General features: G+C 31.0%; 1 protein-coding gene across 1 annotated transcript; it reads right to left on the bottom strand.

Moving 5' to 3' along the window:
* Positions 1–7,377: 7,377 nt before the first annotated feature.
* Positions 7,378–16,876, bottom strand: LOC134711647 (uncharacterized). Its single transcript, XM_063572409.1, has 4 exons — positions 15,288–16,876; positions 12,474–12,635; positions 10,309–10,452; positions 7,378–8,398 (listed from the first exon to the last, which is right to left on the bottom strand). The coding sequence occupies exons 1-4, from the start codon at positions 16,768–16,770 to the stop codon at positions 7,500–7,502; spliced, it is 2,688 nt and encodes an 895-aa protein (XP_063428479.1). The 5' UTR covers positions 16,771–16,876; the 3' UTR covers positions 7,378–7,499.
* Between the last annotated feature and the right edge of the window lie 9,525 nt (positions 16,877–26,401).

The following is a 26,401-nucleotide window of genomic DNA, read 5'->3' as shown; positions in this document are numbered from 1 at the left end:
TTTGGAGCAAAAAATACTGTCAGAATAATTTTTCTTTCATTCTAGCAAGGTTAAACAAATTAATATTCCAAAGTCTGTATCTCGAAAAAGGCTTCCATTGTGACCTATGTGGTAATCAATTGTTTATTACAATCTATACTTCTTTTCGAAAGCCATAAACTGATTGAGATCAAAACAATCCGGGTTATAAACTAAAACCGAGCGAAACGCATCAACTATAAAAAGAAAACAACGAAACAACAGATTGTAATGTTAACCACATTTGGATTATTTAGTGGAATACATTATAGTTATTTGTAATCTATTCGTTTAATGTGTTTGAGTTTTTAATTTGCCATTTGCTTAAGGACTTTCCGTTTAGAATTTTCCTCGGAGTTCGGTATTATTTTTTTAAATAGTATATATTTTGTAACATGAAGTTGAAGAAAATGCTAGTTTTAAAAAAAAATCTTTATGAGAAGCCCAAATCTCCCTTATATGATTAAAGGGACAGGTCGACATTAAAAAGGAAAAGGAAAAGTACAGAATGGTCACAAATAAAAAGAATGAAAATCAAACTTCATACAAATAGTTGACTCTTTAATACTACAAAAGGGTGATAATTGGTGATTCTATTTTTATCGTTGTTTGTTTCAATAAAAATCTTTGGACTTTATTTACATCAACTGTGAATTAATGACGAAAGGATGAAATTGTGACGACAACAATTTTGGTCATCTGACATGTGACAACAACAGTTTGCGGTAATCTGATTTACGTGTTTGCCGTAACGCTTGACACGTTCATATTGGCTACCGTAAATGCTTCAACCGTTTACTTCTATAAGAATTTAGCTTCAATTTCACAAACAATTTTGAAATAAATTCACAAATGAAAGACATTAACCCCTTATAATTTACTGGAATATTGCCAACCAAAAATTGAAAGTAACTTTTCTTGTATTATGAGTAATAAACAATGCATAGATTACGCAAACACTGAATAAATATTTGCTTTGCAACAAAGAAAACTTTTGTATTTCTCCTTAAAGAGGATAAACGTATTCCTACACAGCTTCTTGCTAGTATTTAAGTACCAATTTATGTTGTAATAAATAATATAACAATAATGTTTTGATGTTGAATACTGCTATTGACCATAATTTTGCTTTGATTAATGATTCGAATGGCACGATATAAACTTGATCTTCATAAATCGTTGTTTACTAAAATATTTCACGTTAATAAGATGAAATAGTATGCATAGGAAGAAGACTTTCACATTCGTAATCCGTGGCAACAATAATCTACCTATGTTTGGTTCTCATATATCCATCAAGAGAATAGAAATCCAGATTAAAAACAAAAAAAATGTTCACGTATGAATATAAGGATTGCTTGTGTATTAGCTTTTGTTCACATATCAATATATGAATACCTTCATATCTTATTTTATTGCTATTTTGAACAGATATGTCATGTTAAGGAAGGGTATTTGCGAAAAATACCAGTCGAGAGAATGTTAAATTTCACGAGCCGTAAGGCGAGGAAATTCATTCTCAAGACTGGTATTTTTCGCAAATACCCCTCAATAACATGATATATCTGTTTAATTACACCGAATGTTAATGTACTAAAACGCATTGATGATCGTGACGTTACAAGGGTCCAGTCGGATAGAGTACTTTTTGGCAAATACCACGGCAGAGAGGGTAAAAAGGCATATCCTTTTAGCAAATACCCCGGCGGCGTTAAAAATGAACGATATTCATTTGATAAGAGTAAATTGGTGAAAAATACACTGGCTATCAACCAATCAAAACCCCGGATTCTTACATAAGGTGTAATTAAACAGGAAATATAACCTTAGCAATAGTCTTGTTTAAAATAACCATTAATCTAAATATAACGTAAGCCAAATTGAAATTTATAACAATTTACTTTGGAACATTGATAAAAATAAACGGTATTTTTCGAGCAGATTGGTTTACTCGGCTTTATATATTGTCATGAAACTGCTAGAATTTTGTTCTTTTTGACTGAGTTTAGATTATCATGACTAATGCTACATGCAATCGTGATGTCACAACCCCTGTTGTCACAACCGGTTTTTTTTCTAAGATTTTCATACGACAAAATGTCTTCCTATGTGACGTATAAATTTACTGAAGTCAGAAACGCGAAGCAATGAATGTGTTTTTAATTTGATAGATGCTTTTGAACTTTTTTTGTAAAATGGTGTGTTTAAGATTGTGACACAGTGATGACTGCTATACCCATATTTTGACTATTTGATTTATTATGTCTGTTTTGTTCAAGCACCGTTGTAAATATAACGGAATATGATTAGACTGTCGTAAAAGTGAGAGGTTTAGCGTTATAAAACAAGGTTAAATCCACCATTTTCTGCATTTGAAAATGCCTGTACCAAGTCAGGAATATGACAGTTTGATGTGTTTTGTCATTTGATTTTGCCATGTGATTAGGGACTTTCAGATGGAATTTTCCTTGGAGTTCAGTATATTGGTGACATTATTAATATGAAATCTTTATATTTGATACATTTAACCTTGTTATAAGCATAAGTTAAGAAAAAGCTATGCATATTATGCAAAGTCAAAACAGCGATCCCTCCAATGATGAGCTCATTCTTTGAACGCCAAATAAAATATTATGTGTAGATTGGATATACATTGCTAATACTGCTAGTAGCTCTAGAAATGTTTAGGTTCTGATTCGTCATCGGCTGTCAAATAGTCGGGTTTAACTGATGAAGGTTAATTGAGAAAAGTGCTTCGGACGACCATCAGTCGCAGAGGGTATCATCAGTTCAATCGTTTGTACTTCTGACATGATTTAATATCAAAAGTAGATAAAGGCAACAGTAGTAAACAGCTGTTCGAAACTCATAAATCGATAGAAAAAAAACAAATCCGGATTGCAAACTAAATTTGAGGGAAATACATTAAATATAAGAGGAGAACAACGACACATCACTAAAATGTAACACACACAGAATAAATCCGATCAGAATAACAAATATTACATCAAAACTAAATACATGAATTTGGGATGAAAAGTATAGTCCCACGTCTCTTAGTAATGTGAATTCACACTCAAATATAAGAGGAAACAGAAACACAACGTTAACATGTTACACACACAGAAACGAAGTATTATAACAATGGTCATATTCCTGACTTGGTACACAAAAAGCTGAGCTCCGAGGAAAACGGAAAGTCTATAATCAAATGGCAAACTCAAAAGCTCAAACAAACTTTTCTAAACGTTTCCGTTTATTAATAAATTTATAGTCCCACTGTTCATATAAAACTGAAGACCTCGGCATCGAAACGTGTGAATAACTAAGTGAGTTTTTTTTTCCGTCAAATATCGATTTCAAATCAACTCGAAGTGTTACTTCAGATTTCGGATGGATGCAAAGATATGCCAAAAATATGATGAATCCAGATAGACAAACTTAACTGGATACAAAGCAGCATAAACCAAAAGATATATCAAAATAAGTATTGCGTCACGCTGCAAAACTGTAATTGTGCTTACATTTTTTTTAACTAAAACCTATCGGATAGCTAAAAAGAATCCAGCAACTCGAATTTATCAAACAATCTAAAATATTGCTCGCTTTTGAAAGAAATGACACCTTGAAGTACTTGTTTTTTTACATCTAATAACGAGGTATATCAATTTGAAGTTTAATGAAATTAATGACAGCAGGCTCGTGAGGGCATTCACTTTGGCAAATTCCAAAAATAAACAAGGTAAAATGTTAACAATCATATTCATTATTCTTAATAGACATCTGATGAATCATGTTTTTAAATTAAAATAACAGTATTCATTAATGTTAAATAAAACTATAAAAAATTCAATAGTGAGCCACATTGTCTCTAAGTAATTGCATGGTGGTATGCAGAACAACTGTCAAGTCATCTCATGATACTTAAATCATATTTGTTTACAATGTATTTATTGTACATGGGTAAAAATATTTCGAATTGGTCTAATTAGGAATATACATGTTCTATCATGAGAAATATATCGCAATATATAAACATTAATTTTATACATCATTAACTAAAATTTTGGCCCTGCTTTGGTAAAATACAACACATAAAAACAGCTAAAAAAAGAAAATTTTGAAAACTAATCATTTAATATATATGAGAAAGATATAATCTATTGAAATAAAGATTTTGTGTTATCTATTTTACATATTAGGGCCATCAAGACGAGAATTAACAAATAAGCTCCAGAAAAAATTGACCTAAAACGCTATAATAAATCAAAGTTTTTTATTCACTTTTAAAGTACACGATATATGTCAGCAAATTGTAATTGAACAATTTTTTAAAAATTAGAGCTTTAAAGAGGCATACGCTTTCTTTGCAATTAGCTAATCTAGGGTAAGATGTGTCGCAAAAACACATCGCAAAGACAATTTCATAATTTATCAATTTCGGATCATAAACAAGATTAAAAAAATATTTATATACCTTTAAGGCTATGCAAATAATAAAATATGTGAAAGGAACGATAGGGATATGTCATCCTTCCTTCATTGTAAGGAAAAAGGGTATCATGTTATAGGTTATTGAAAGATTAAGATGAGAAAGGTTGCCAAATGTTCATGTTCAAATCAGAAACCTCTTAAGTGAATATCAAAAAGATTATTGTTGATTTGTTGTTGATGTCAGATCTTTGAATGTTTCTATTAATTTTAACAGGAGTCGGAGTGCTTTATAATTTACCATATTACATGATATCTATATATACTAACCAATGTCAACCAAGGATACAAGGCAATATATTTTCCATATATATTGAATATAACGAAATAAAGTGCTGAATTTTGTCATCATTTTCCTCAAAAGAATTTGACCCCTGTGTTCAATAACTCGATATTTCCTAACTTTCAAATTTGGACAGAATATTTTGATCATATGCATTTTTCTTTGTGAACGAATATTTTTTATTGGATACTTTAACTGTTTTCGTTATAAAATTGAACTTCAAATTTATGTTTCGTTTCTTTTGTTGATTAATATATTATTAAAAGGTGTTTTTGTGTGTAATTAAGTTGCTGCCTTATTGGCATATACCCACCATCTTCATTTATTTATATACATATATTCATTATTAGGACTGCATGATTAATGAGGCAGATAATTTACTAAAAAAGAAATGAGAAATTGCTCTTAAATTACCCGTTAACTTTAAATTTGCTTAAAATATGTGATATACAATTTAAATTACAAAGATTTAGAAATTTTATGAAGCAAAAGGATTGCACCTCACCTTCTACATTAAGGTAGCAGTATTTTCTTTCAGTTTTAGTTTGTGTACCGGATTTGTTTCAGATTAATCGATTTATGACTATTGAACAGTGGTATACTTCTATTGCCTTTATTAAACTATTTCAATTATCGTTAATCGATTAGGAAGAAACAAGAAAGATAAAAGAAAAAATCCGAAGGAATCTCGCTAAATTCAATAGGAACGAAATTGCACACATCATAAGAATCTCCAGTTATGCAGCCACCATCCGCCCTAGAAGACCTATCACATGCATCGGCCTGGGTATCTTAGATCACATCTTTCGTAAAATGAGATTTTTGTGGGGTTCGTGTTCCTCAATCTTGATTTTCTACGATGTGTTTCGAAGACTATTGCTAATAGATATAACAAGATGTGTTATAAGTGCCAATGAGACAACTCTCTCACCCAAGTAACAATTTGTAAACGTAAACCGTTATAGGTCAAAGTACGGTTTTTTTGTGTGTCATTTTTCGTTTTTTGGCATTGCATAGTCGGTTTGTATCCGACTTTTGCCTTTATGTTCCTTTTTTGGTATTTTCAAGCTCTCTTTTATGGACATGATATTAAGAAATTTGATAATATTTGAAGCACCTAGATAAACAGAGTTGACGAAGTTTAAATTACTAAATAGGCACATCTGGCTTAAAAATCCAACCAAATAAAAAAAAAAACGATATGTATAATATTATGAAACACTTTCATTTTGCTTCTGAGTTTACTTAAGACTTTTTACCTATAAGAAATTGTTCAGTTCAGGAAAATATTTACACAGAGCTTATGCTTTGAATATGACAGTGGAAATAAAAAAAAAAAAAAGGAAAGTACTAATGAACACCGACATCATATTGATTTGTTTCATGCTGCACTTTGAAGTGAAATTTAACATTGTATTGTATTAAGCTTATCTATCCCAAATTCATGTATTTGGTTTTGATGTTATATGTGTTATTCTCATCGGATTTTGTCTAATGCTTAGTCCGTTTCTGTATGTGTTACATTTTAATGTTGTGCCGTTGTTCTCCTTTTATATTTTATGCGTTTCCCTCAGTTTTAGTTTGTTACCCCGATTTAGTTTTTTGTCCACGGATTTTTGAGTTTTGAATAGAGGTATACTACTGTTGCCTTTATTAAGCAAAATAAAATATTTAGAATCACATTCAAAAAAGTGTAGCTGTGGCCATTGATTGACGCATTAAATTCATTCATTGACTGGGGCAGATAAGGTGAACGTTTGTCTGTTACGACCGCTGCTCACTTCTTACTTATTATAGAATTTAAACTGTGGAGTCACTAAGGTTCTTAACGCCTTTAATAATAAAATAATTCAAAAAATTATTCAGGAAAAAACTTTATGTTTTGATCTATATTATTGATATAAATCAAAATATCGTATTATTCCTGATTAGTTTTTCGAATTACTTTATTTAGATGCTGAAAACCTTTGGTGACCCCATAGTTTAAGTGTCTTCGAAAAGTACATAGTGAGCAGTGGTCGTTATAGACAAACGTTCACCTTATCTGTCCCAGTCAATGGATGATTTTAATGCGTCAATCAATGGCCATAGATCCACTGTTTTGAATATAATTCAAAGCAATATTTTAATTCAGATGAATCTTTGTCTTTTATTGAAGCTGGGACTATTATACCATCAAAGTATAATAGTCCCAGATTAAAGGTATTAATAATGATTCATAATCAATCACTACTTTTTGAAAACTTCAAAACTTTTTAATGAAATGGTTTCTTGACAAGTATGGGACATACATACACACTATTTTGTTTCTTTATGAAAATATCTGTATCTTTAATAAATTACAGAATTAAATAAATGTTCACCTGTTGTGTACTCACCAACACAGGAGTTTCAAATGTCTAAAATATAGCTAAATAAAACAAAATGGTCGCATTAGGATTTCAATGGCACTTTGGGTAATCTTAAAACCAAACAACAACGATATATACCGTTATACTAACTTAATTTTGGATCTTTTATTTCAAAATATATACTTTAAGTTTAAAAAATTACAATAAAAATAATGTTAAATGTTAATCGTGATAAGTGTTTGCCCTAAATTTGAAAACAAATATGACTGTCAATCTGTAAGTCGATACGTGGACGGATAGTATAATATGATTTGAATTTGGTCACTGAAAATGATTATGTACAAGTATAGTTGATGTTATGAATGAGAACAATTATAAGAATCTGGATCAATAAGATCGAGGTAGTTGTTGATATTTGATTTGAGGTTAGATGGTTTTTCACCATTTTGGTTGAGATCAATCGAATCATCTTGTAATTTCAAAATGATGTCACCATTTTTAATTGGCTCTGATGTCAAATAACCGTTATTGTTAGATTGTTCCGATGATAAATAACCATTACTGTTCGATTGTTCTGATGATAAGAAACCATTACTGTTGATTTGTTCCGAAGGTAAGTAACCATTACTGTTGATTTGTTCAGAATGTATGTGTCCATTACTATTGATATGTTCAGAAGGTAAATAGCCATTACTGTTGATTTGTTCCGAATGTATGTGTCCATTACTATTGATATGTTCAGAAGGTAAATAGCCATTACTGTTGATTTGTTTTGATGAAATGACATCACTGCTGCCATTAGAGACGATTGATATCCTATTACTGCTAGATGAATCTGATGAGTATGATTGACTTACTAGTGGTATTTCTGATGTTTGGCTACTGAAGTTATAACTTGAAGGACTACTACTACTACTTGACATGGCTTTACGTTTCTCTTCGACGTCTTTCTTCTTCGGCATTGATAACACTAATTTCTTCCAGAACTTTTGTATTTTCAAGCTCTCCTCTTCACCTGGCCATTCCAGGTAAGTCACTGAATGTATAATTTGCTCTAAGTTCGGATCTAGTTCGCCTTTTACAGAAGATATGTCATCTAAAACTAAGGGAATAATTCTGTGTCGTCTTTTTAACATTTCTGTTTGAGCCATTTGATATTCAAACTTTGTAAATTCGCTCTGTACATATCGTGGTGTTAGCAACATAATTGTACGTCGACTCCCTTGAACTGCCCGTATTATGTTGTTGGCGATTGCTGAATAAAGAAAGAATACATGTTATTATACATACGAAAATATATATAAATATAATAATCTTTATATAACCGCGACCTTCGTAACCTACGCGAAAATAAAAACCAGAAGAACTTGGAATACACTTCAATAGTCGAATATATTAATGATTTCCTGTATGCTTAAGGTCAAAATAAACAAAAAATGGTGAATAAGCGGGATCGTTGCAAAGGACGGATTTGACGCTAACAAATGCTCGTTCTCGAAAGTAACACTAGCCAATAAGCTCAGTATTACTGTATTGACAAGATTTTTGGGATATTGTTTGATTTAAATCTAATCCTCTTATATTACAAAATTAATTTGATTCAGAAATGTATCTCCCTATTGCCGGGTTGTGCTATTTATTGGAGCCTTTTTCGTTTATATTAGGTCTTTACTGTGTGTATTAAGTTTTTAATGTTCAAATAGTGTCAGCATTACTGTAGGGCCTTGCATTGTTGAAATGCGCATCCGATGCATTAAAATTGATACCACAAATGTCATAACAATACCTATATATACATGAGGAAGTCACGAATCAGATCTACTCTAACATTGTAAGGCTGATTTTCTGTGCACTATCTTGTATAAGATTCTTTACAATTTGTAGGTCTAATTTTGGACCTGGAACTAAAGACAATATAATTCCAAAGCAATTAATACAAACAACAATGTTACTTAATTTCAACGTGGACCTTCCTCACCTTACAAGATCCTCAACTGTCATGTTTATATGTATAATATGATTTGTAGATGCTATTGTCTGTAAATCATAACCACGATGTCTATTTTGTTGGATGAAGTTAACATAGTTTAAGTGTTAACCTCAATGCATCATCTGTCAAAACATTATCTTCCTATCATTTCAAGTTGCTTTTATCTAGATTTTAAGGCAAAATTTAATAATGATAAATGTGTCTAAAAAGTTGTTAAAGGTTACCTTATTTAGGTCACTGCACATGATGCATTAAATAACACTAGACCCTTCCTTCCTCATTTTTGTTTTTTGAACCCTTGACAAGCAAGATTTAACTGGGACGGACACATGAACGAAAGTAGTACATATTTAAACAAAATAGCGCCTACTCTATTATCATTTATTTTTTATACTTTTGGCATGACATGAAAGGTTAGGTGCTTGTAGTCACTGTTGAACTGAAGCCTTATGTAGTATTTCTTTCAAATACAAATACGAAAAACATGTTTATTTTAAATAGGAGAACATACTTGCCCTGTTGATCAAATCCGAAGTACTTGGTTTTATTATCAAACTTTAATAAAGGTTTATTGATTTTTTCAAAACTAGTCAGGAAAGTATAGTTTATACATGAGGTGATTACCTCTTTATTTGAACTTTTAGACAACACAGCTATGAATGCTTGAAGTTGCAGAAATTAACATAGACGGCAATGGGACTATGAATTTGGGGATTTTTATTCCAAACTCAATGTTAGACATATCAGAAGTCGATTTCACAAAAAAAAAATAATACTTAGATTCATCGTAAGTCATGAACAATTCAGTATACTTACTACCAATCTTAGTCTTAAGTATTTTTGTGAAATCGACCCCAGCATGTTAGACGTTATGAGCATGATAGATGGTTTGGCTCCGCCACATTTTGTATGTATGTGCGTGTCCTGAGTCAGGAGCCTGTAATTCAGTGGTTGTCGTTTGTTACTGTTACATACTTGTTTTTCGTTCGTTCCTTATTTTGTACATAAATTATGCCGTTAGTTTTCTCATTTGAATAGTGGTATTTGTAATTTCGTGGCCTTTTACAGCTGACTATGCAGTAAGCTCTGTTCATTGTTGGTGGTCGTACGGTGGCATACATGTGTTACCACGTCCTCTTTTATATATAAATATGTCATAAACATAAAGTACTTACTGTCTCCTGGTATGAAATCTCTGAAGTGAAGACACAATTTAAAACCCATTTCCACTTCCAATTTGGAATATAGCTGTTTAAGAACAAATGATTCGTCTCTGTCGTCACACTTGTAAGATACAAAGGCATCCCATTCTCTGTCATCTAAAAAAATACATAATGATTAAGGTAGATTCATGGTATACTGCCATCTTGGATTGTACAATCATGGTACAAAATCGGTCAAGTTATTCGCCCATATCTGCATTTGTTGATAGATTTGCCATTTAATGGTTATTTTGTTGGTTTATATAAGGGAATATTGATGATTTGTTGTACTATTAGGGATTGCAGTCCCTGTCATTTGAATGATTTCAGTTTCTCTTCGACCTTTGAGTTAGAATAGCCTCATGGAATCTTCTGCATATCTACAGACCATTCTACGAACAAACTTATCTGGTAAATACTTTCAGGAGCTTATTTTTATAATTGTTTCGTACCATGTTATCATTTTTTTTTATATAAGAAATCAAATAAAAAAATTAAGTGCATGAACTTCAATGTCGTTTTTACAAAATATCTAAAATACCTGCAACATAATACATGTTCATTCAAGGTAACTATGAGACAGTCACAATCAATTCAACAAATGTTCGATACAACTACTAGTATAAAAGACAACACGTGGATTTCAGTTTGCTATATTATGTGTCGAAAAAAACGGTACGATATACGTATATATCTAGATAAAAACCTATAATGATAAATGTCACACAGTATTTAACCTACATTGATATGATTTGTTTTATTAATGGTATAATTATACTGATTAACAATGATGGTTTTGTGACACTTTTGTTTTTCATCCTTGTGTGGTATAAAGTACATTGTAATCCGACAAATAAATGAAAGAATTCAACTAGCAAGTGATTTTAATATGTAATACACTTGTTCTTTATTTGTAATTTTTTTTCTACAGTTTTACATGTTGATTTAATAATACAAATAATAATAACAATTTCTTTTGACTTGTAGTAATTTACAAAATCGTACACGCCTACATGTAAATAAGGATGATATACATTTTTCAATAGCTAAAATGTATATTTCCAAAAAGGACATATCCTGTTAATTCATTGGATCATAAATAGAAAAAAGTAAAATCACAAAAATACTGAACTCATCCCTAATCACATGGCAAAATCAAATGACAAAACACATCAACAACGAATTGACAACAACTGTCATATTACTGACCTGATACAGACATTTTCAAATGTAGAAAATGGTGGATTAAAACTGGTCTTAAAGCGCCAAATCTCTCACCGAATTCCGTTATATTTACAATGATGCGTGAACTAAACAGACATAATAAAAAAAACAGTCAAAATATGGGTACAGCAGTCATCATCGTGTTACAAGTTGTTTCTTGCGAGTTCATTTATATGTATTTACGGTTTTCCTACAATAATTATGGTGCATTCTATAAAACAAAAGGTTGTGATTTAATTTTAAAGATGATTTTAACTTCACTATTTCGTTTTTAAACATGGAATTTACGTACAACAACGGGCTGGACCCTTTTTTTTAACGAAATGAATGCAGCAACCAAACACAATCAATGAAATATATTCGCCAATTAGCCATGTTGTAATACTCAGACCTATTTTATTTAGGCATGTTGTGATGCGTTGTTTTTGTTAGACTTTGGTTAGGACCCCACTCCTCGATAGTTATTTTTGAAATTCATGCGATAAAAACGATTTCATTTCATAGCATAAATGAAACTGAAATTATTCAATACGATACCTACATATAACATGTATGTATAGGATTGTAAATAAAATTGTACACAGATGCATCACTATTTCGTAGCGCATAAAATGTAAGGTATAAATCAAAAACTTCAAGGAAAATCCTAAACGGAAAGTAAAGTCCCTTATAAATAAAGGCAACAGTAGTATACCGCTGTTCAAAACTCATAAAGCCATGGACAAAAAACAAAATCGGGGTAACAAACTAAAACCGAGGGTCAGGCATTAAATATAAGAGGAGAACAACGACACAACACTAAAATGTAACACACACACAAAACGTATCTATCAACAGCTCAAACACATTAAACGCATAAAATATTATAGCTCATTGGAAAATGAAACTGGTTTTATTTAAATACAATAGCTTACCATTGTCTTCATATCTTTGGAAGTAATGTACAATCTTCATTATGAGAATGACCCTGTTTCTCCACATCCAGTAAGGAAGGACAACTAATGCCAGAACTAAGATAACAATCAAACCAAGACATACGCCAACAACCCACCAATACCACGTCTCCTCTTCAAGTACTAATGTAAAATGATAAAAAAAACATTTATATCAAATTAACAATTCATTTCATATTAACAGAAATTGAAATTTGCCATCAATATTCATATTGATAATAATTGCTCTAACATTTTCAAGAAAAGTGAAAAAAACATTTCATTTAATTTTTAATTTTTTTTAAGCAAACTTTAAATGGATTATATTATCACTTGAGCACATTGTAAAATAAAAAAAGTCGGATCAGATCTCTGAATTTTACATTATAAAAGATAGGATACATTACTATATGATGGCTCGCATTTTTGGGATTTATTTACACTATATTTTTGAAATTGTTATTGTTGTTTATTTGCGTAAAATATACAAATTGGATATATTTCAAGGTTCGGAAAATTCAATGGACAAATGTTGAAATGTGACACCAATTTACTCCAGGTTATATGCTTTGCCTGAAATTTTCCTTAAAATGTCCGACCTTTATTGAGCAATTTGCAAGGTATATTATATGGTTTGACTCCCATTTAGCATTTTTAAGTATGATTTTTTTTAAAACAAATTCTTTAAAAAACATATTTTTCCTTGCATTCAAGCCTTCATGTACAATGTTCGGGAAAGAATAACCGATTATCCTGCTATAAATATACAATGCACGCAATACGTAGGCAGCGACATCACACAAACTCTAAATTCTGTTTCATTAAACATTTCTTTCATAGAGTTTTCGAAAGTTAGTTTTTTTTTCATATGTTGTTATTTAAACTTTTTTAACGTATGGAGATAGAAAAGTACTCGCTTAGTTTTTTTCATATAAATGATTGAAGACACCAAATACTACGGAAAAGGAGCGTTGAGAAAATGTTTTTTTGTCAAAAATCATCAAACTCACAAAAAATCTAGGTATTAATAAACAGTGAGTCAACACAAACGATTGAAAGATGTTGTATTTATGATTGTCAAATACTTTAAAGATGTTTGGAGGAAATTGTTAAGACCTTATTTATACTAGTCTGAGAATATCAAGGAATGTTGAAATGAGCATGATCAATTGGTGATTGCTGAATTTCAAGTACAGTAGCAAACATTTCATGAATATTCGAAACGATATGAGGAATTGGCGAGTATACTTCTTTTCTTATTGCAATACAATATTTCATATAATGTCAAAATGGTATAGTGTATCAAGTATGATGTATCATGGCAACACTATATGGTATATCATGGCAACTCTATATAGTGTATCATGGCAACACGATATGTTGTATCATGGCAACACGATATGGTGTATAATAGTAACTCAATATGGTGTACAATGCCTTCACGATATGGTGTATCATGGCAACACGATATGGTGTATCATGGCAACACGATATGGTGTATAATAGTAACTCAATATGGTGTACAATGCCTTCACGATTTGGTGTATCAATTCAGGTACCCAAGTAATTACGTACACATGAAAAAAATCAAAAGCAAAGGAACAGTTCTTGTATTGTTGTTCATCATCTCAAATTCATAGTGTGATCTTGTACGTAAAGAATGCTCTATTATCACTACAAGTTAACACGGCCCCTAGTACCGTTTTTAACAGGACTCTTTTCTATATGCCTTCTTGTATGTTTAGAAAAAAGGCAGTTGTAATGTCAACTATAATATTTGGCAAAGAAACCTCACAAAAACGGTCATAAATATTATGTTTATGACATTTTACATGTGTTTCCTCTAAAGAGCAACGATTAAACAGGTATTTAGTGTCTCCAACTGACTGTTCTAATTGTTGTAGGTCCTAAATATCGTTTAATGTTTTAACATTTGATTTTATTTCATTGTACAGTGCTACTAATATATAAATGCCGATACGTTTCAAAACTCGTAATTCATTATAATTAAATTGTGTATGCATAAGTGGTTTCGTTTATAAGGAGCAATTGATCAAAAATAAAGTAAATGTCGCGTCATTTGACCAGCGACTTTTGACATAGATGTTTTATTTACATACATATAACATTAATTGTTAATTTTCCTATGAGTCATGTTCAAACCTTTTAGCTATATATGATGAGTTTATATACGAAAAATGCGTAAAATATAATTCGACCTACATAATAGAAAAGACGACATCCATGTTTACTGTCTATTTGTAATTGTCCGATTCAACGTCTAGATATACTTTTTGCTAGATTTTGCATTGATATTTAAAAAAAGCATGCTGTAACAATTGCAACAAATAAAGACTCCTACAAGAATTTCGGTTTCTGTATTCGATATTACAGAATGTTAAGATTATTTATCACATGACATATGTGTACTCCAGTATTAAGAAGTCGGGTATTTTGAAAGGGAAGGCGTAATTATCGAAAGTTGAAAATATATTGTAAATACTGCCATGCAGCATATTTGTTTTTTTAATGTTTAATCTTTTATAACAAAATAATGATATTTTTTTTACCGATAGCAAAAAAAGTACGCCCTATACGACCCCAAATAATAATGCTTATGATCAGATATAGAAAAGAAACTTCACGTTTTTTCGATAAAATTTAATCTAAAGATAATAATAGAATAAAGTTTTATTTATTTCATATTTTATCCTTTGAAAATGTACGGAACCCATTCAACTGTTGGCAATTCGATATACTTTGCATATAAACAATTATATAATAATGTGATCTTACCTTTTGGAATAATTTTGTTTTCACAGAATTCTCCCTCATAGTCAAAGTTACAGTTGCAATATTCTGTTTCATTCATGTCCCTCCTACAACGGCCGTGGTCACTACAGAATTTACAACATGTTTTCTCACACATGTCTCCATCGGCTCCAGGATCACACACGCATTTAATCAAATTGGAGCCAATAAGCTCATTTTGACATTTTCCATATCTACAAGGAAAAATACCCATACATTTTGTTTGGTTTTCCGTGTAATTGCTGGAACAGACATGTCCGTCCGGAAATGAGCCATTTATCTGTCCAACAGTTGTTGTTGATATTGCAGTAGGCATTGAAGTAAAATCAGTCAATGTTGATATTGGGTTAGGTATTGCAGTAAAAGAAACTAATAATTCTGTTGCAGTGTTGCATATTATAGATCCGTCCTCTAACTCACAGCCATTCGAACAGTGTGGACATTCTAACTTATCACAGAACATTCCACCCCAATTACTGTCACAAACACAGTAAAAACGCAATCTCTCCTTCTTGCAAAATCCATGAACGCACACAAAAAACTTTGGTAAACATGTTCTGTTTTTTAAAGATTTATGTAGCTCTTCGTCAATATCTGCTGCTGTACTTTGCACCATTGTTGATGTTTCCAACGTAACAGGACTTTGTTCAGATAGTTCTGATGCATGTACTAAACATTTGACAACATTATTGGAGATGTTACAACCATCGGAACACTTTGCTGGACAGTCGAGCTCATCACAAAGTGAGCCTTTCCAGTTGTCATCACAAACACAACTCAGTGTTTCACGTTTACAGTACCCGTGTACACATGCTATGGATCCATCTCTACATTTTCTGTTTTCTATGACACTGTGGGTTGTAGTTTCTGTGATTAGAGATATCACAGCTCTCTGTTGAATTAGTGGAAGTTGTCTCCCTTTTACAGGGTTGCTTGTTATTAACGTAATGGCTGTCGATGCTGGTTTTTTGGACTTACATTCTATTCTATTGTCAATCAACTCACAAAGTCTTTCACAAGACAGGGGACATTTCAACTTTTCACACTTTGCACCAGTCCAGTTAGGATCACACATGCATTTCATTCCACCAAAACAATATCCATGTTCGCATGTCAACATCCCAAAAAGACAGCTTCGAGTGGACATAGGTCTTAAAGTAGTAGTTTTTAATTCTGTATTGTTTTGAAGAACGACGTTAGTTGTTGTTGAGACAGTTGATGTTGCTGCGGATGATACCTTCAGAACTGAAGTTGTTGTTTCCGGAATTGTAAGGTCGGCTATTTCACACTTACTTCCATTAAAAGACGATAGACATGTACACGTTTTAGAACAATCATTAATGTTTACAAAACATGTACCTCCATTTTTGCATTCGGCCGATTGACAGGTAATAGTACATTGTCCATTAACGTAAATTATAAATACTGAAGTCATAACAACAACAAAAACCAACCGTCTATTTTCCATTTTTACAAATATTTTATGAATGTTGTTTATACAAACTCATAGTTGTCATAAAATGCCGATACTGAAATAAATAGAAACTAAAATTTCCGATCACCTCGTCTATACTGAAAACATCATTACTATCCGTCACGGTACAATACGTACGAACTAATCATAAAGATGTCGTTAAATCAGAGTGACAGTTACAAATATCATTGTATATTGGCCCGGTTTTATAACATCTTACTGTATTATGCTTTAATTTACGTCTAAATACACATTTATATTGACATTTGATGTTCCCTAATTAAGTAATTTCTACGTTTCACAATGTGTTTATGTGTTTTCATCAAATAACTTCACACTTTTAAGTACCGGATAAAAACCATAATTTAGAAAGTTTACATGAAATATTATAATAGTGAAGGGTCAAATACGCGTAATATGTCCGCTAATTCAACTTTACATTTGAATAACTTCTAAGAGAAATGCTGAAGTAAAGATGAAATGACATTCATTTTAACTGTTTATTTTTCTCGTTACTAAAACATTAAAAACTGTGCATGCAATCTATAAATGAATATGGTATTGATAATGTAACATCAAATAACAAATTAAATAATTGAAATGCAGAATTTTATTTGGAACATCTTTACTTCTCATCAAAGATTTCAGGCGTATATAGTAATCAAAGGCACCAGGATTATAGTGTTATACGCCAGACGCATAAGACTCATCAGTGATGTTCATATCAAAATATTTATAAAGCCAAACAAGTATAAAGTTGAAAGGCATTGAGGTTCCAAAATCCAAAAAGTTGTGCCAAATACCTATGCCTGGGATAAGAAAATCCTAAGTATTACGAAAAATTAAAAATTTTGTAAACAGGAAATTTGTATAAAAAAAAGACCACATTATTGGTAGTCATGTCAACACCGAAGTGTTGACTACTAAGCTGGCGATACCCTCGGGGACGAAACGTCCTCCAGCAGTGGAATCGACCCTGATGTGTAAATAGTTATCAAAGATATTAGGATTATAATTTATACCAGAATGTTATTATGATTTGATTTATATTTTAATCTTTCCGGATAAAAAAGATAATTAGGAACGTTTACATGAAAGATTGAAGGGTCAAATGTGTGTAGTATATCCGAAACTTCAAACTTACAATAACTTCTAAGAGAAATGCTGATGAACATGTGTATTTTAACACATTATTTTTTCTCTTTATTCAAACTCGACTAATAAATGCTACAGTAGTATACCGCTGTTAAAAACTCGTAAATCTATGGACAAAAAACAAAATTGGGGTTACAAACAAAAACTGAGGGAAACACATTAAATATAAGAGGTGAACAACGACACAACATTAAAATGTAACACACACAGAAACAGACTGAGCATTAGACAAAATTCGATGCGAATAACAAATATAACATCGAAACCAAACACATGAATTTGAAATAGAAAAGTACTGTGACACGTTTTATAGTAATGTGAATTCACACTCAAATATAAGAGAAAACAAACGACACAACGGAAACACAACGTTAAAATGTTACACACGAACTATGATATAACAATGGCCATTTTCCTGACTTGGTACAGGTCATTTTTAAAGATAAAAATGGTGGGTTGAACCTGGTTTTGTGGCATACCAAACATCGCACTTAAATATAACATTGAAATGACAACATTATATTACAGGACTACAATACAAATAAATAGGAGAACATATTAGACAAAGAAACACATGATTAATAGATAACAAAAGGCATCAGGTTTAAAATTCAATACGCCAAAAACGCGTCCACACAAGACTCACCAGTGACGCCCAGATATAAAAGATCGAAAGTGAAAAAAAGAACAAAGTTGTACAGCAATGAAAATCAAAAGTTGAAAAAAGGTTGTGTCAAATACGGCTCTGTTTTTTATGCTTTGGATAAGAACATCCTTATTATTTAGAACAATTTATGCTATTGCAAACAGTAAATATTATCAAATGAATATAAAAGATATACATAATGAAACTTAAGTATTAACTTGTTACAGAAAACAAAACCCGAATACATAATGCAAAGACAAACACAGAAAAATAGACACACCCGACTTAGTCCAGGCCTCAACGCAAAAAATCATAAAAATGAAGTTACATACGAAGTGGTGAAAAGGCCGAAAAATTACGTCACATTTGAATTTTTGAAACAGAAATGACGTCACATTTAAAAAAACTATATCTCAAAAATAAGATAAAATTAGGATGAGTTAAGATTATAATAGAACTAAATACTGATATTACATTTAAACACAATGCACATTGCAATACTTGTTTATATTTATTAACTATAATATATATATATATATATATGTCCAGTTTGTTTTGAATCCAACTTCGAACGTAGATTATCGCACAGATTACGTTGAACAAAATGAAATCTAATAAATGAAGGTGATGACTAATTTTCTTTAGTATAACACTTAAATATAATAAAAAGACGTCAACACATTTGACAAAATCCGACGAAAACCACAAATACAACATCAAACTGAACACATGAATTTGGGATAGACAAGTACCGTAACACGTACAATATGACACAGACATTAACAATTGTAGGTCATTTTACGGCCTCAACAATAACCAAAATCCATACTTAATAGTCAGCTATGAAAGGATCATTAATAAAAAATGTATAACGATTCAAACGAGAAAACTAAAGACCTAATTTATATACCAAATAATGAACGAAAACAAATATGTAAAACAGCAAAAAACGACAACCACTGAATTACAGGCTCTTGACTTTGTACAAGCTCATACATACAGAATGTGGCGGGGTTTAAACATATAAACGAGCACCCTACCCACCTCCTTACCTAGTACATTGCCGTGCAAGGCAACATAAGTGCAAACTATAATAATCAATTGAAAAAGGCTGTTTCATTGGCAATCATAGGGCGAGTTTTCTTTTTGTTATATTAGCTCATCAGATGGATACAAATAGAAATACATCTAACAAAAACAGAGTGGCCTTTGGCACGTTTTTGTACACCCCACATCACAACGACACTAATTACAGATCTGATATTACTCGCAGTTACCGACAGTTGGTTCATTGACAACAACAACTATATTTAAGTCTTAGAAAAATGAAATTGATTTTTATTCGATGGTATTGGCTTTGAATTAACTTTCATGAGCTGTGAGTTCTTTCAGATCTGCAATTTGTGTCTATTGTGTTTAGTTATTTTTCATGTGCTTTCTTGATGGTTATAGGGTTTTCATATGTTGTACAGTTACACCACTGACCCGGGTTAAGATAGGGTTTAGTTTCAGGAAATATGTTCAATAAAGCCTCATTCTTTAACTGGCTGTCCAAATGTAGGAGCTTGGAATTGAGTGGGTGTCTTTAATCGCTGTATATTATACAATTTTTATATGTTGCTATAAACATGTTCCGGACTTATATGTTGTTAAAAACATGTTCCGGACAATATAAGTTTTGGACCATACACATATGATCAATCCATATGCGTATATACTCATATGGTCAGACCAAACTCAAATGGTCCGATTAAAGTGTTGGTTTTTTCCGATGAAGTTTTTAAAAAAAAGAGGATTTAATAGCTTTTATTTGGCATAACCCTGGTTCGTCAACTTTCTGCTCTGACACTGGTGACGTTTTATAAATTCTTGAGTAGCAGCTGCACACCTCTGAATATCGAATGGGTTTGGTATGTATATCATATATGCAGGTCAAGTTGGTATATTGCTACTAAAGTAGAGGGAAATGATAGTTTCTAAATTAAAATCGCCTCGCTTTTCATAGATTCTGTTACGGAGATTATCGCTGTTGTGGAATTCGAGATAAACGTCTTAAAATGAGACACAATAAGCCGTGTCTGTTGTTTCTTTAATAACTTATTCTGGAGGATATATCTATGGAACCCAATCAGAAAAGTAATAATATATAAGTATAACATGTTAGTGTTTTTACAGAATTAATCTTTTTTCACTTTCATGTTCTGTTTCCTGTCATAGTTACATGTTAGACAAATTCGTTTAACTTAGATTTTAAATTATATATGGAGAGACTTCTTAATATATAGTATTTGGTTACTTGCAAATACAATAACAAATAAAATATAAGTAGAATGCAAAATAGAGTTAACTTGTCAATTTTGCAGTTTAAGTTTTGCTGCATTAAGCATGTGTGCGACAAATAATATATATTAAAAAAACACATCTAGCTTTGCAAGATAGAAATAATGGAAGCATAACATAGTTATGGGCCTTGTGTGGATTATTCTATTGACTCTTATGGTTCCATGATAATGCGAGGTTAGGGGCAAATAGTTTTGGGATCTTGATATGAATCCTGGTGTTTGTTATTGTTGCAGTGGTCAAAATCTGTAATAAAGGACCCGAATGCCTCATTCATGATCTTATTTCCTTAAAAAATTGACCCGTTTTGGAAACAGCCAGAACAATATAAATTAAGAGAGAAAAAATACCGGACGATTAAAATCCTGATTGCAAACAGATAGAAGACATGTGTACATACATTATGTCCAAATGTGTAATATCATTAAAATCATATTAGACAGAATTGAGTCTGACAAAAAAAACAATTATCAATCCCACAACATGTGGTAGGGTAAGACATTTTTTTCCCGAGCACAAACCTCTAAATTTGCTTAGCTTTGTATGTTATCTTTATAAACCACAAAACGATCAACCTGCCAAATTCAACTTTCAATCATACACATGATACATGTGCCTCGAGTATTATTCAACGATTTTGGGAGAAACAGTCTTAATTGACAGATTTATAGATGAAAGCAAGTTATTCTTCTTAAATGTCAAAAGGACACAATATTTCAATGAATTATTGTTTTGCATTTAATTTTTTTTATTGAAAGACAACCATGTACGTGTTGTATAGTTTCAATGAAAACCTCTTGTTTCGCCTACACTGTGACAGAGAACTACTATGGTTAGTATTATAATCTGTATACCATTGTTATTTTAATCAACTGAAATTAATCTCAATCGAGCGAAATACATTTTTATATAAATTAGTTTATTCATGCAACCCTTGGTTTGGAAAGATGTTAGAACTTTACCAAAATTATATATGTATATATCTTTCAGTACAAAAATACATTGTGCGTTAAAAGTCAAATATTAAAAGTGTTTGATTTCACTTCATATTACAGGGATAAAAAATTGCACATTCCTCAAAAGATTAACATTGATCGTCAAACAGTCATATTTTGGTGATTTTTTTCTTCATTTTAACAATAAGCTGGTAAATTTTTCTTCAAAGGCAGATCATTGTGGCATGAACTTTGACTTGTTATTTAAAGGCTGCACTCACATTCTTTTTTAATCTTGTCATAAAGCACACATAATGCGATTCACTGGCGCAAAAGTTAATCCTAAAGTCTTATGATGAACAATTATGAAGATACAAGTTACTGTAAACTGGAAAATATTGTGCTTTTTCCGGATTCAAACATTTAATAAAGCGCTGATTAATAAAGTGTAAAGTCTCTGAAATAAATTGATAAAAGTACAATTCTTCTAAACAAAGGACAATGTTCAAATGATATTCAAACTTTATATTCGAAAACATTATCACAACGTCACGACAAAAGTTATAACACAATGATAACTGCAATACCCCTATTTTGGACATTTTTACCTATTATGTCTGGTTTTGTTTTAGTTCACACATTGTTTTCTTTTTAACAAGAAATATATTCTTTATTCTTAAGATATATTGTTACAATTATACTTCACTGTCCAAGCGCCAGTGGAGTATTCCTGTGAAAAAACTTCTGAGTTGCCAGGAACGTACTCAGAATGTAATAAACAATATTACATAAACTATTACAATATATTCAACTTATTCTATTAAATCAATTTCTTCAAATTTATGAAAAATACATTTTGAGAAATTATTTTGCTTTCATTCATAACCCTTCTTAATTCCTTAATAAACAATTCAAACACATCTATATATTTCAATTTTTGCTCTGAAACATAGTATGACTTGAAAATGCAAAACCCTAAAACTGTCAAAAAATAGTTAAAACCATAATAACCCTTATCTTATATTTTGTATCCAAATACTAATTGCTTAACTGATATCTTATTTTTAAAATTGAGTTGTGCAAGAAGATGTTCCACTTTATCCCAAAAGTCTTTTAAAAAAGAGCATGTTATCAAGAAATGAAAGTAATCTTCCTCTTCTGTTTGACAAAAATTACATTTACTATAAGTAGAAATTTTCCATTTAAATAGTAGTAGCTTTGTGGGAATAATATAATTTAGCAGTTTCCATCTAAACATTCTCATCTTATTCTCTCTTAAAAATTTAAATATAAAATCGTTTACGAATGACATATTTGGCTTGCTATCTAGCTTAAGATTTCTTGTCCAAATATTGATACCAATCGGCTGTGTATATTTTTGATCTACTAGACTATTATATAACTTTTTATTATAGATATCTTTTTCTTGTATTTTTTTATTTCCCCATCTCAAATTATCCTTATTAATACTGATTTTACTCTTTATAGAGTTTTCTTTAATTAGAACTTGCTGCCATTCCTTTGGGATGGAAGATTTTAATATTTTAAACTCTGCAATCCAATTAGATTCTAAAATAAAACCCTCTGATAACTTTCCCTCACGATCAACAATGTCGTTGACATAAATCAAACCACTTGCTACCCAGTTTTGAAAGAACAAACTTTTGTTACAATGTTTAACGTATCTATTTTCCCAATAATCTGTTTTCTTATATTTGAAAAATGATCTTTAAATTTTGTAAAACCTCCCCCTGTTTTCACCCATCTTGAAATTACTTGTAAATAAAAGTCTGTTATACTTTCAAATTCTTTTAGTGATTTAATATTAACTAAATTCATATTAAAGACCAGATAATATTTTCCCGGATTGTCGAAATATTTGGTAGGAATAATCGTCCCGTTCGGCATAGTGGTTGAATTAAATTTGGAAACCCATGAAGCTTTCAGTGATGTAAAATAACTATCAAAATTAACCATTTTTACCCCCCCCCCTTGATAATCGCCAATAAGTGTATTTCTTTTAACTTTTTATTTTTTTCCTTCCCAAATATATTTAAAACAACAGCTTTCGATCTCTTTTATGTATTTGTTTGGAATAATACACGAAGTAGCCAAAAATGTAAATTTTGGTAAGATCAAAGATTTTATAATTAATATTTTTCCAATTGTTGTTAATTTTCTTTTTTCCATGCCTTCAGTAAAGATTTCATTTAATCAATTTTAGGTTTCCAATTTAACTTTACACATTCGTTTGTGTTGTGACCAAAATAAATCCCTAAGGCTTTAACTGGTTTGTCTGTCCAGCGTATTCCCTCAATTTTATCTTTGCTATGTTCACACACTGTTGTTATAAAATAAATTGTATGCGAGTATCATACAACATGCTTAAGCTATTCTAGAAAATGTATGTTCCAAGTTATTTTGACATGTGTTAACCATTTTTTTTTTATGTATTTGAGCTTTGGATGTTCAAATTGATAAGAGACTTTCCGTTTTAATTAATTTATGATAGGGACTGTCCGTTTTAATTAATTGTTTGATGTACGTTCCCATTTCATTACACACCAAAACAACTGTCACGACATTGTTTAAACTCAATTATCAATCTGTTTTTGAAAATGTTTCCACCCAATTTTCATGAGCCAAACCTATATGCCCAAAACTCAATTTTTTCATTGCCGCTTTCATTGAGGTATCATAGATAGATATTAAATGTATTTAAAAGAAACTAATTTCAAAAGTTTTAAATAAAAACCAATTTTAAAAGTTTTTAAAAGAAACCGATTTTTCATGCTTTCTATTGCAAGAAGGGTATTTGGAATGGAATTTAATATTTAATTTTGTTTTTTTTAAACGGTTAGTGACCTTCGACCTGATTTATGAACAACTGCACAATGTTTTCTCATGACAACTAAATCAAATTGTAAAGTGCACACATTTTCGGATTGAATGTGTTATTTCTGACAAATTTAAAACTTTAATTTGAAAATTTCTACTTTTGTCACTGGTCTTATCCAAACGAAGCACTCCATACATTGCTTAAATATCCTGACTTGGTTATATTGTCTGTTTCTCATGTTCACACATCGTTGTCAATATAATAGAATTTGATGCGACTGTCATGAGGTTTAGCTAGCTTAAAAGGCAGGTTTAATCTGCCATTTTCTACCTTAGAAAATACCTGTACCTAGTTATAAATATGGCACTTGTAATCCATTACGTTAATGTGTTTGAGCTTTTATTTGGCTATTTGATTGGGGACTTTCCTTTTTTAATGTTCTTCGGAATTCATTTTTTTGTGATTTTACATGCAATACATTTTTTTACTATATATTGGAAGAATCTTTTGTTAGAAAAACATTTGAGTTTCATAACAAGGTTATACATGTTGCGCACATAAAGAAAGTGTAGAGGTGAAACATAACACCTGTAAACATAATTTGATTGAAAGAATGACATGTACATGTTTAAGTTTTGACATTGTAATTCAAAGTAGTAAGTTAAAACGAAACTTTTTAGAAATAGATGTATCACAAATAATTTGACAGATATTTATTTTTGGTTTGTTGAATAAATTCTTACGTTATATTTTTTTGTCAAATTTCATTAAAACCGCCCAGAATTTCAAAGCATTATATCAAATATTACATAACGCACATTTTTGTGCAACACAAATTGTCATTAATATGCGGCAATATTTATATTGAAACAAACTCTAATTACAGGGTCTATGCATTAGACCAATATCGATCCGTTTTCAAACACAAATGTGACAACCCATTTTATGACACTCGTTGGATTCAAGGTTTCTCGTTTGGGACAGCTATATAAAGAAAGTGGCGGAACTTAACACCAGCATTCGGCCTAAGTTGGACAGTGGTTGAACTACAGAACACAAGAACCTGTAAAAATCAGCAGTTTGGAACGCAACATTGTAGTAGCTGTCCTAAAGTAAAAAGGAATAAAATGTTTGATTACGAGTATGTTGTTTCATGTCAAATCAGTTTAGTTGAAAAATGAAATGTGTTTATAACAATGCATTACTTGGCTGTGGTTAATATCTATTAGCGACATTATATGATCTTTTTTTATGATTATCCCTTTTGTGTAAGATGAAATTACATAAAATAAAAAGATTTTCTATGGATGCCAATGTGACAACTCTCTTTCTCGTTCTTCAAAAATGATAAATGGCAAAAGTAAACAAACAATACAAATGTGAAAATAACCGGCCTGGTGTTTGTACAAAAAAATAAACCAAAACCATATATGATATACCACAACAAACGACAGATGGATACTAAAGAAAGAACAGAAAGACAGATATGAGCGGACTAACAGTTACTGAAAGCCATTTCAAAGTCAATAGCAACTTATACAGAACTCATGTATCTAAGACTAAAATATCAATCAGTTCACATCAAACTTCTGTTCTTTTGACTTTCAGGAATCATCATGTCAATGTATCAAATTAAGTCACCTTATCAATTAGTTGTTTGACCTTAAATATGAAAAATAGGGGCAATCAATATCTGACGGTATACTACAG

The sequence above is a fragment of the Mytilus trossulus genome, chromosome 1 (assembly GCF_036588685.1).
Source record: "Mytilus trossulus isolate FHL-02 chromosome 1, PNRI_Mtr1.1.1.hap1, whole genome shotgun sequence".
Lineage (NCBI taxonomy): Eukaryota > Metazoa > Mollusca > Bivalvia > Mytilida > Mytilidae > Mytilus > Mytilus trossulus.
Note: the sequence above shows the minus strand (reverse complement) of the source record. Positions and strands in the feature narration are given on the sequence as shown.

What these genes read in the sequence shown, in the direction of transcription:
- LOC134711647 (XM_063572409.1), bottom strand. Translation starts at nt 16,770, where the DNA reads ATGGAAAATAGACGGTTGGTTTTTGTTGTTGTTATGACTTCAGTATTT. An exon ending in CCAAAGATATGAAGACAATG is followed by an intron (nt 10,453 to 12,473) that starts GTAAGCTATTGT and finishes GTATTTTTTTAG; the next exon opens with ATGACAGAGAATGGGATGCC. An exon ending in AGATTTCATACCAGGAGACA is followed by an intron (nt 8,399 to 10,308) that starts GTAAGTACTTTA and finishes TTCTTTATTCAG; the next exon opens with CAATCGCCAACAACATAATA.